The following is a 13329-nucleotide window of genomic DNA, read 5'->3' on the forward strand; positions in this document are numbered from 1 at the left end:
TGAAATAGAGGATCTAAACTGAGTATTAATTTAATATTGAATTTATAAAACGAGTTGAATAGTGTCCAGCTTTGCGAGCATTGGCGATATTTGCATTTTTATTTAATTTGGTATAGAAACCACGGACAAATTTGATTTAGAGTCGGAATTGCACCACATAATACGAAGCATGAGTTCTTTAACCGCGTTAACAATATTGTGGTTTGATACAGTTTTCCTAGTTGGGAGACCGGCATATGTCTCCATTCTTCTCTAAACATGGGTAGGTTTATTCCCTCATATAGGTTAACATTTAATGCACAATAGTTACAAGTTGGGGTCCATGTTACAAGGTGGGGTACATGTGTCAGGGTCGTGTCCATGTTACAGGGTGAGGTCCATGTTACAGGTCCCCATCCCATCCCTCTATCCATTGACCGATACCCTAAGTTTTATTTAGAAAAAGCCCATGTGGGGTAATTGGTCATATTCTGACAGACGTACCTGTTTTTCCCAATGCCCCTCGTGCAACCAATTTAAACATTGGCGCCAAAATATTGATAGTAATCGCGAATAAAAGTTCCAGAGGGCGGATGTAAACAAAATTCCCACGGTTGCTTACTGCGCAGTAATGTCATGGGTTTATTTAGACCAATTATATTCACATAAAGTGATATATTAACATATTGATGTACAAAAATATTAAACTGTACACGCTATATGCAGATTGTAGCAACTATGTGATAAAAGTGGATAAATTCTGAAAACCAATTAATCAAGTGTTGACAATGCTAAGCTTGTGACGCGATAATCGGCGTGGCGTCCAAATTACGTTAGGGTAGCTTACAATAAAATTGTTCTAGCCGTTCTCTTACTGATATAAGTTTTAATTTTGTTAACTTTTAATGTGTGGTTTGGCATACTATATTTGCCTTACTAAATGTAACTTAACTTCGTCAATACTCAAAGTGTCGTCGAACGCCCCAGAATTGAGATTTTCTAAAAGTTAAATCAAAATCAATCAATCATGTTGCATAATGATTGATTTAAGTTAGACCCGTGGGACACGTTCGACTCATGAACCTATATTTCTTGATCTGAAGCAAGATGATGAAATAAAAATTTCAATACTTTGTCCGGGTCGCCACATTGCTCCCGTCACTTAGTTTACTTTAATGTCTCGTCCGGGTCCCCAGTTTGCTCCAGTCACATAGTTGACTTTAATGTCTTGTCCGGGTCCCCACATTGCTCCAGTCACATAGTTTTACTTTAATGTCTCGTCCGGGTCCCCACATTGCTCCAGTCACATGGTTTACTTCATTGTCTCGTCCGGGTCCCCACATTGATCCAGTAACATAGATTACTTTAATTTCTCGACCCGGTCCCCATATTGCTCCAGTCACATAGTTTACTTTAATGTCTCGTCCGGGTCCCACATTGCTCCAGTAACATAGTTGACTTTAATGTCTTGTCTGGGTCCCCACATTGCTCCAGTCACATAGTTTTACTTTAATGTCTCGTCCGGGTCCCCACATTGCTCCAGTCACATAGTTGACTTTAATGTCTTGTCTGGGTCCACCACATTATTCGAGTCACATAGTCTATTCTAATGTCTCATAATGCGTTTTGTGATATACTTTATTAATCACGTATAATTGAATGAAATTAAATTACATTTTTTGAAAATAATCCAGGTCACATTTAAACTACAAAAATGTTTGTAATATTTTCTACATTTTATAATGATATATACAGTTGATAAATGTTTGAAAATTGAAACATACCTCCCATATAGGATTGCAGATAATGTTTGAAATGTGAAACATACAGTCCATATAGGATTGCGAATAATATTTGAAATGTGAAACACACAGCCCATATAGGATTGCAAATACAATTTAAATGTGAAACATACAGCCCATGTAGGATTGCAAATATTTGAAATGTGAAACATACAGCCCATATAGGATTGCAAATAATGTTTGAAATGTGAAACATACACTCCATATAGGATTGCAAATAATATTTGATATGTGAAGCATACAGACCATATAGGATTGCAAATGACTAGTTTTTTAATACTATTTATTCTAGCAATGTTACATGGATCTGAAGGTTACGAGTGGTATGAATATCGAATACTGGGGAGGATGCAGATCCAAACAGGTAAGTACTTTGCAGCAAAACTCTTCTATCTGTAGTCCAGATCATGAAAAATTGTGCTGATAATTTCTTCGTTAAAAAAATGATCTAAACCTCAGATTCATGTTTTATTCGAAATTCATTTTCTATCAGTAACGGGGTTATATGCCACTGGATTGGAATAGACCATCTCGTATACGCCCTTACTTTTGGAAACAAAGCATTTAAGTTTTAAAAAATATGAAAAATATTTAACACAAATATGATAATTTAATAGATATTATTAGTAAATAAAATGCTTTACATCAGATGGCATCAGATGTTACAAGAGGGTTTAGTATCGATCAACCGAATACTTAATTGCACGGGCTGCATGATGCGTAATGGAATAGATAAATTGCTGTAATACAATTACAGTTCACCAATGGACTGAATTATTAACTCTACTGGCTGCAAGATATATCCTAGACTGACCATGTCCATGAGCAAGGGTTTCGTACACCAATTTTTCATTTTCACTCATCATACAGTCTCATAAAATGTTGCAAACGGCATGAGCACAAACCTGTACAGTACGCAAATGATCAGGATAACGTACAAAGATAAAACACTACAACGAGTCGACTGTCAGAAACGGTACGTAAATGGGACAAACCGATATAGATGTTGCACTTAAAGTGTATACAGGAATTTTGGCTATAACTGGAGGAATTAGATGGGGCGAGAACGACAATGTAGCCTGGAACGCTGTTTTATTGCGGTACTTAATTCTCTTATCGGTACATTTTAAAACCGTTCTGTTATTGCTGCGTTGTTACAAATTGTGAAGATTCTCTGCAATTCTCTTTATAAATTCCTATAAAAATCTCTGTGAATCCAATCGCATAAATGTAAATAAAACCGTTTATGGCGGCTGATCCAGATTACCGAACCATGAGGAAACAACTCCTTATTATCGCGGTATTTGCATAGCTTAAGTACGGTAGCACGCACGTATTATAATCAACATAAATTTCATCTTAACCATAAAATGGAATGTCCACACTTGCACTGGCTCCATATTTACACAAAAATAAAGAATCAAATTACTCTAATGTCAGGTAAGTTGAAATACAAGATAAGAACAATAGAAATTAAAGTAAAAACTTCTTATATAACTTTGTCCGATTTTTAAGTGCAGTATGAGCAAAAGATCTTTATAAAATAAACGAATCTAATATGAGTATTATTATTATTACTGAAATATTACTGATTTAAAAAATAGCTATTATTGATTTCCTACTTTTTTTTAGGATAAGTAGGATCATTAACAATGTTTTGTCAATTTTGGTCTCTGTTGGCTACCATGGAATGAAATTCCAAGCTTAGCCGTAAAAGGAGATGTACGACGCAATGGGTATATAACCTATAATTATCAAACATTAGACGATACATTAAGTATGTTTCGTTATCAAGACCAATGGGGATATAGTTAAATTGACAAAAGTTTGGTAAATGATGATCCATGGAATCGCATTACTTTACAAAAAAGTGACGTTGATCATTTTGTTAATGTAAATTTACAAAAAATAGACTTTTTGTGTGAAAGTGTGCTCAGACAGATTTACGTCCTTCCTGGCTATAGCTTTACATCTTTAAACAACCAACAGATGGTGGGTGTTCAAAATTGTCTGTGAAATCTTGTTTGCCGTGATAATACAGCGCCCGAGATAATACAGCGGCAGAGTAATATGATACTTGCCTGGTGGTGTTCCTTATACTAATATATATATATATATATATATATATATATATATATATATATATATATATATATATATATATATATATATATATATATTCACAATCGTTGGAACAATGTGAAGATTAATTTGTGCATTGTTCAAGGAGAGTTGATATGCCTTAGGCCTACATAAATTGCTACACGCTCACATCTAAGGTCTTCCCACAGCTAGTAGGATTGGTCGGTTATAGAGTCAGAAATCTAGTTGCCATGTTTTCTATTAAACTGTGTTGAGGAAATTCGCAATATCATATAGTTTGTAAGAAATTACTGAAATCGTCTGTTCCTTACCTCTCTATGTGTTATAATAGAAAATAGCAAAATAATGTTTTACACCCATTCTTGCCTATATTTTATGACACGTTATGATAATGACGATTGCACACGACATTGATGCGGAATACCATCCGGACACGGTTTCTACCATCATTTTGTATAACAGGCAAAGCCCCCCCCCCCCATCTCAGTTTACTTTCTGTTACCAATCCTTCATGTTATGACCCCAAATCCTGTGGAAGTGAAAGGCTCCGGATTGGAGTGAAACGGATATACTCGTTAAATCAGACTCTGGCGTGACTACGAGCGATCTACATATGAGCGAAAGCCTGGTAAAGGTTTACGACCACTGAAATGCTTAAAACGACGCTTACCCAAAAATCTGACAATGATTTCTTTTTGCAGTTTCGTACATTGCTCAGGTTTTTATTATAAAAGATAAAGAGTTACTCAGAGTTTCTTCATTAGTAATAATTTTTATTTAGAAAAAGGAGCTTGGATATCTTGTTGTGTAAAAAACTTATTTACATTAGCTTGGTTTATGATTGGTGGCTGTATGTAAGAATGGATATAATACAATTGGGCCCCTCTTTAGATGTTCATCTATCACAAATCTGCTGGCTCTGCTTGGTCATTTTAAACTTCCTGAACTTCAGAGGTAGTTTGGAAAAAGACAAAGAATAAAAGCAAACAAACAAACTAACTGACCGATACCATTTTTTGAAGTTTTCCTTTTAAAAATAATGTTGTATAATTAATTTCTTGCACTTTCAGAAGCTATGCATATCTACTCGGAGAAAATGAATTGTCCTTTTTTCAGTAACTGCTAAAGTTAGTGTGCATTGTATTATTTCAAGTTCATCTCTCGAGCACATGGGACAAGTTCATTTGGAGCAGCTTGGTGCTATAGGCAACGTGTTGCTTCCCAAATACCACATAAAATAAAAGTTTAGTCATATTACATAAAAGTAAGTTAGAGATATGCAGACATTCTCATCGTTGAGCTTGTTGTGTGTGCTCACAATTGCATATTATACTTGTCCCTATTTCAGAACTACTTTAAGTGACGCTGAAGTTTAGAAATAACTGTAATAATAACAGTTTAACCTGAATGGCTGAAAAAAGCCATCAAAATTGATTACAGAAGAGATAGCTTTAGTTTATAAAATGAATATTTATGAGCTTACCGTTGAGGTAAGAGATAACGTGTTGCTACTTTTTTCCTGAGTGATCTCTAATAATACAAATTAGCGGTAAGTTTGATGCAATATTTAAATAGAACGATGCGGTCACAGTGTGATCCTTGCGTTATTTAACACGAATACAGTATGACTTGGATTAGATGAAGAAAGATAGTGTAACAGTTTGATAAAGGAAGCCGCAATAAAATGACAGCTGATATTCGTGAGTACATCACAAATGTCCTTGCAGCCAACCCATTCGATACGTCAGTAGAATCAAATTGGAATAGTTTTGAACCAAACGTGAATGCTATTTTATCAACGCTTCTTGCACAAATGGAACGTATCTCAATATGGAATATACTAGAAACACAGCTGAACTGAGACGTGTATGCAGACACAAGAAAAGAGCATGGACGCAAGTCATAGACCACGTAATGATCAGAAAGACTTGGAAAAGTAAATAGATTTCGAAAAAGTAATAAAAAATGAGTCGACCAAAACAATAAGCAGTTACATTTATTTTCTGATCCTGAATAACTGTGATTGCCAATCCGATCTACTTGTTTACTCGTACATGAAACCAAAACGTCTGACCAATCGAGTACATCCCGACTGAAAGTTAGCCAAAAAGCCCACAGTACCATTGTTGGGAAAGCCAACACATTATATGACCAATATTACCTTACCGTGTACAGGACTTTGTGCATATTCATTTATGCATACAGTACAATTTACCTTACCGTGTACAGGACTTTGTGCATATTCATTTATGCATACAGTACAATATTACCTTACCGTGTACAGGACGCATACAGTACAATTTACCTTACCGTGTACAGGACTTTGTGCATATTTATTTATGCATACAGTACAGTTTACTGATAATATTCTAGGGAAGCTCTTCTTTTAAATCTTGATGTGTCAAACGCAAACGAACCCTACAAGATACCAAACCGTGTTCCGAAACTGACTGCAAGGAAAATTGGCATATTTTGATATGCTTCCTTTTCCAACAGTCATCTGATACTGTTAAACAGCTCTGAGGCTGCCAACAGGCCGACGTCACTGTCAACTTCAAACAATGTGATAACAATGATTGAAGATATAATCAACATACAGACTTGTCTCGCAAACTTGTTTCCTTTATTAGATGCATAGAACCTATTGTTATATTAATTTTAATCACATTATGAATCGTATTAACCATACTCGTATTAACCATAATCGTAGTAACCATAACAACGTGCTAGTGCGTTTTAGCATGATTTTAGGTCAAACCGTTCCTGTTAAACCATGCAGATTGCAAACAATGACGATGTTGATAGATACACCACTTGAAGAAACAATTTTATATATTGTCGTTTGACTTTTCTAAAGCTTTTGATACGGTGCCACACCGCAGACCTCTATACAAACATGACTATTATGGCATTGACTGCCAGACATCAAATTGGATCACTATATGGCTTACGCAAACAGCACAAAGGGTCGCCCTTGACGGGGAAGCATATAAAAAAGAGGGTTACCTTCAGCGTCCACAGTGTTCAGTCCTGGATTCATGATTGTCTTTGCTGTACATTAAGTATATAGATAACAAAGTTACCTCCTCTCATTCACAGACGCCTTCCTTTTTCTACAGAACTTAACATAATCCTGACAATACACTTAAACTAGAATGGACTGTTCGGACCAATAATGCTTGAATTGACTAGACGTGCCAATAATAATCTAACTGACTGGCCTGACATACAACACGCTAATTGACGGGTCGGACGAATGGTTCATGAATTTACCATCAGCAAATGCCACCTTATTCGTAACACAAGACTGAAACGACACCATGGCTGTTTGTTTAATATTTGAACAGGTGTTGACCAAAGTTACAAGTATTCTATATTGTGTTGAAACTGCCTATAACCTTTTCTGGAAACAATGCACACACGAACAACCAACAAAACAAATACAGATTTAGGCCCACTCAGACTCTCTGAACTCTTAAAAGTGAGTGCCTAAAACTTAATCACAAAAACTGAAAGTAACAAGGTTTTCACATTATTTTAATTCTGAGAGGTTATATTTCTTAATTAAATTATATTGTAATCAGCCATGCACATGTGAATGTATATTTCCGCTAAAATAATATGATCTTATAGAATTTTCCCCATTTACATTAACAATCTGTTTTTGTCCCTATATCAATCATTACGAAAACTCACATTTCATATCGCTTTATGTTTTCGAACAAAGTACAAGTCTGTTTTCTCAGTAATTTTGGCTTACAAAATCCAGCGTAAGGGGTCGGATCCCAGAGCTCTAGTTGCTCCCACAAGGCCCCAATTTAAGTTTCATATGTCTAAAATATAAGGGGACATGTTAGATATCAATGGATAAATTACAAGTCGGACCTTTATTCTAGGCAATCAGAATGACTGATTCGGGACTTTACTCTCAAAGTCGTGTAAATATTCATTTCTTCAATAAATATTTAGTTTTTTACAGTATAATATACTTTGAATCAGATCTTGCTGGGTAAGAATAAATTAACTAAATCGAAGATGTTCATCTTTGGTCAGCCAACCACTTCAAACTGGTTATCAAAATGTTTGAAAAATACACAGTTTACCAACAATCTTTATCAAAATGCATGCTGTTAACATGGATCCTAGTTTACACATTTTTCATAAAGAATGATTCATCTGCATGGTTTAAAATTTTCAGCTGAAGAAGCTGGATCTTTGGCATTTTTAATTTATGGAAAAACTGGCTTATCTCCAGGTTATTTATTTATTTATTGAAAACCACAGATAACCTGAATCACCACCACTTTTAGTATTTGTTGAAAAGAGCCAGCTCGTCAACATAATTTTGCCAACTGTTTTTAACCCTAGAATAAGTCTTTATAGCAAATAATTAAGGAACAAATCAATCTTATTTGAATGACTTAAATTCATGAAATAAAAATAAAATATGATCTGATAGTGAAGCAGACATGAATGGTCTTGATATTCCATAATTTAATATATTATTTTAACGTTGACTATTTTATATTGTTTTTGTTATCCTCTTACATAAAGAATAATTTAAAAAACCGAATTAGAGTAGATTACAGATTCATTTGTTATTTAATGCTATATATTCTAACTGAATATGCTCAAAATTGAAATAAAAAGCAACTCAAACGCTGACAAATCTGTGCTACTAGTTTCGCATTTACTTTAATATACTTCTGAAGCATAACGAACAACTGAACAATTCAACAACAAAGTAAACGATTAAAAAAAACTGGTGAACAGTTTGTAATCCATAAAGAATTACAAAAGCAGTAGCATGTAAGCAACAAAGGCACCAGAACAGCACAGAAAAGAACAACAAGAAAGGATGTTTTCACAACCCAATTGAAACTAATGCAAGAAAGGATGTTTTCCAAGCCCAAATGAAACTATGACAAGAAAGGGTGTTTTCAAAGCCCAAATGAAACTATAACAAGAAAGGGTGTTTTCAAAGCCCAAATGAAACTACGACAAGAAAGGATGTTTTCAAAGCCCAAATGAAACTAGGACAAAAAAGGATGTTTTCAAAGCCCAAATGAAACTACGACAAGAAAGGATGTTTTCAAAGCCCAAATGAAACTACGACAAGAAAGGGTGTGCTCAAAGCCTAAATGAAACTATGACAAAAAGGGTGTTTTCAAAACCCAAATGAAACTACAACAAGAAAGGGTGTTTTCAAAGCCCAAATGAAACTACGACAAGAAAGGGTGTGTTCAAAGCCCAAATGAAACTATGACAAGAAAGGGTGTGTTTAAAGCCCAAAATGAAACTAGGACAAGAGAGGTTGTTTTCAAAGCCCAAATGAAACTACGACAAGAAAGGGTGTGTTTAAAGACCAAATGAAACTACGACAAGGAACATTAATGAACATATAGCGCATCCTAAAACATCATAAAAACCAAACATAAAAAAAACATCATAAAAAAACAAACATAAAGAGGAATATTGTAGATTCAAACAAGGATGAAAATGACGAGCAACAGCAGCGAAAAAACTTGACTCCCCATATTTAAAAAAATATTTTTCTAGACATCTGAAATGAAAGGATGTTTTCAAATGATAAAGCATACAAAAATTCTGAGTATGAATAAAATTCTTTTCATTCTAATAATATGTGATATGCCAACACAATAAAGTCATCTTTCACACCACCCGGTGGACGTGATTCCCATTTAGATTTATACATCGAGGCTATCACAGAAGATATATCACATGATAATCATCCAAGCGAAGTTATAGTAATGGTTCTAAAGATGAAATTATGTTTATACGTAATGAAACTAATGACAAGAGTATTGTCATTAAAAAGGCTGATAAATCGAACACTTATTATTATTATGAATCAGGAAGACTATGTTAACGAAGTTGAAGGTCAGTTAAATGATATTAAATAGTACAAACAAATTAAGGAAGAAATTAACTCGAAAAGTTTCCATATGTATTGATGAAATCACTAAGAATAATATTTCTGTACATGAAGAGTTTGTTACTTTCCCCCTCAAAATCCGTATACATCAGTTCTACAAATTATCTAAACCTCAAGAAAATCCTGAACATCGTTCAACTTTAAATTATCCAGTACGACCCATTCTATCAGGTATTAATTCATATAATAAAAACCTATAAAAATTTATTGCAAGTGTTTTGCAACTTTTAATGAAATCGCTTTCTTCGTACATTGAAGATACGACTGATTTCATTAAAAAGTTGAAGTGTACGCTACAGCTGTCTAATTGGTCGATCCTAGTATCTTTTGATATAACTTCACTATATACAAACATAACGCATACAGATGGTTTTGAGGCATGTAATTATTTTCTTAATAATAATCCTAATAATAGCACACTATCGATTAGAGTTATTTGTAAAAAATAAAACTTATCTTGGAAGATAATAATTTCCAATTTCATAGCACAGATTACAGCCAAATAATGGATACCGCAATTGGTAGTCCAATGGCTCCTTCATAAGGTTCCCTTTTCACGGGTAAATTAGGTAAAGCTTTTCTGCAAAACGAGCATTTTAATCCAAATGTTTGGCTAAGAGTTTTAGGGACCATTATTTTTAAATCTGGAACAATTCAGAAGAAAAACTGCAAAACTTATCAATCGCCAAAATCATTTTCATCCAGAAGATTAAATTTACTTGTATTACATTCAGAACGCATGTGTCCTTTTGAGATCTAAATGTAATAACAAAATGTGATAATACTATCGCTACAGATGTTCTTCTTGTCATCCCGGGTTATGTAAACACGGTATACCACATATAGCTTTGCCAAATGATATTGACGCATTATTTCAGACGATTGTTAATTACAAAATTCTTTTTGAAGGATTTAAACACGTTCTAAAATAGAAAATATCCTATACATATAATTGATTCTGAGTTGAACAAAGCTCGTAATCTTACTCAACATGAGGCTTTAAACACAGCAAAATGTACGATTGAGAAAGATATAGTACATTTCACAATATAATATAATCCTTCATTAACTAACAGTCCTTTAATTAATAAATGTTCGAGTCTCCTCAATTTATCAAATACAAATAGCGTAAAAGCACTTAACAAAGGCAAAGCAATTCTCGCTTATAGAAGACATAAGGATTTGCAATACTTTTTTATTAGAACCAAACCAAGAGAAAATATAAAAAGATGTTTTCCATGATCGTAATATAAGAGACTTCGGTGCTCTCAATGTACAGATATTTGAACAAGTACGTGTTGTAGCAGCTCCAATACAAAAGCAGTGTTTTCGCTACATTATAACGCTGACTGTGTATCAACTGATGTGATTTGTTTTTGATAACCTGTAAAAAAATTTAACAAACAATACATGTATGTTGAACAATTACTTCAGCAAGTTTCTGAGAGAATGAATGATCATCGCTTTCATATAAAAGCTGTATGGATCCTCAGTTCTGTTCTGATGTTTCAATTTATTTTAATATAAATAACCACTCCTTACGTGATTTTTCTTTCATACCAATCGATATTGGGCATGAAACGATGACTAGACTGATTAAAGAAATTTACTGGATTCATAGAGGTTAGATACATTGTATCTCAATTTGCTTAATACCAAGGTACTGTATAAACCTGTATAAATGTTTAATAAAAGAATGGATTTGTTGTTGTTGTTGTTGTTGTTATAGGGTTTAACGCCATTTTTCAGCACAGGATAGGCTATACATGGCGGCCAGTATTAATGGTGGAGGAAGAACCCGGGAAAACCCCGGAAAGAACCACCGACCCACGAGAAGCTACCGGCCAGCTTTCTCACATATCCACACTGGCCGAGACCGAGACTCGAACCTACGCAGACAGAGGTGAGATGGCAGTGATCCGTGACGGAGAGCGCTTTAGACCACTCGGGGCCCCGCAATGGATTTGTTGTATATCCTTTATAAATATATAATTGTACGTATGACTGTTTATCTAAACATTATTATTGCACTTAATATGATGTAAATTGTATTTTGGATTATTTGTTATTGTTATCTTTAATCATTTTCTTACATAACAGTTTCTAAAATTGTTACTTAAGTATGTGAAGATATAATTTCCTTGGGATTTTCATTAAAAATGCTTAGCTGCAATTCCCCAGATTTTTGCAAACCGAGGAATTATGTTTTCTCTTTATCTCTGAATTTGAAATGTGAATACGTTTCCAATTTCTGGCTTGGAATGACTATTTTACAGTTTTTCACGATTTAAGACTGTAAGTGCAGATATTGGTTTCTGTTACTACCATAGTTGCTTTCTAATCAAGTGAACACATATAAGCGGTTCAAATAATGTTATATTTATATATTATATAATACAACATATCATATCTCCATCCACGCCCTAACATAGGTATTCGCTGCTAAATATCGACAAACAGTCATCTTTAGGTCTTTAGCTGGGTGTCATTCCTTTTCTTCTGAACTTTAGCCAGTTTGTAGTATCCATATATTTTGGCCCAACTCTCTGTAACTTGGAAGAATATAAATATTTCTCTCCTTGATTTCAAAATGCCCGGAAATCGATATTACTCTTGCGGGAAAGTCAAACCTTGGGAACCCTGTCTAGTTTCCATATACATGATATACACGAACAAGTCAAGTGCACGTCGAGAGAAGTGGGAGCGCGTTTGGGAAACAGATTCAAATGGGGTAATACCAGAAAAAAAGCTGTTCGGAATTCCCTTGTCACGTCCCCGAGTCCCGGGTATTGGTTTTGTTTTTTCTGTAAATTCTTCCACTATCATAGAGCTACTATTAAAAAGTAACGTCTACTTCTGAACACGTATAAATAAAGGATATAAATCTTATTCGTGAACCTGGCACGCTAAGCACTGAACAACCAAGACTCGGATAACTGTTTTCAGGAATAGGTTTGAAGTTTTATGTGTGCCCTGATTCCTGTTTTCGCTACTGTATATAGAATTTATGTAGCGTTAAGTGTATTATACAACTTGAAGGACTTAACGTGATATGGGAGATTAAATATACAATTCCAGTCGGTGTAGTCAACCAAAAGCAAGTCACTTATTTGCTAATTAATACTGATTTACACATACTTTTCTCGTCATTAGCGATCGATGAATTTCACATTCAAATACATATCTCATAAAGCGATACACATTGTCAGTTGACATTTAAGTACAGACCCAAGTTTTGTTGGTGACGTCCAGGTGAAGATTCAGGTAACAAGCTTCTAAGGCGTAGCTTATTAAAATTCTTTGATGTATCGAATATATCAAGTATTGCTGGTGATTGTAGGTTTGTGCAACGTCGAAGTCGAGGAAATCCGACGTAGTGGTCTGCTCCGAATGCTGTCTAAGTGATGATTGCAATTCAAAACTGTGTCATTTGTTGGCCATAAGTAAGTACAATACTCTGTTAGTTTTCAAGCAACCTGTTTGTCTGTC

The 13329-nt window shown here is 34.5% G+C and overlaps 1 protein-coding gene across 2 annotated transcripts in view; it reads left to right on the plus strand.

Annotated features, from left to right (window-relative positions):
- Positions 1–13329, plus strand: part of LOC149779271 (uncharacterized) — a 40418-nt gene that overhangs the window by 7981 nt on the left and 19108 nt on the right. For both annotated transcript variants that reach the window (XM_089939865.1, XM_089939866.1), the window contains exons 4-5: positions 2074–2145; positions 13181–13283. In XM_089939865.1, coding sequence (XP_089795991.1) covers positions 2074–2145; positions 13181–13283 — 175 coding nt within the window. The remainder of the gene's footprint in view (positions 1–2073; positions 2146–13180; positions 13284–13329) is intronic.

The sequence above is a fragment of the Sinohyriopsis cumingii genome, chromosome 17, assembly GCF_028554795.1.
Source record: "Sinohyriopsis cumingii isolate HCF-2022 chromosome 17, ASM2855479v2, whole genome shotgun sequence".
Taxonomy (NCBI): Eukaryota; Metazoa; Mollusca; class Bivalvia; order Unionida; family Unionidae; genus Sinohyriopsis; species Sinohyriopsis cumingii.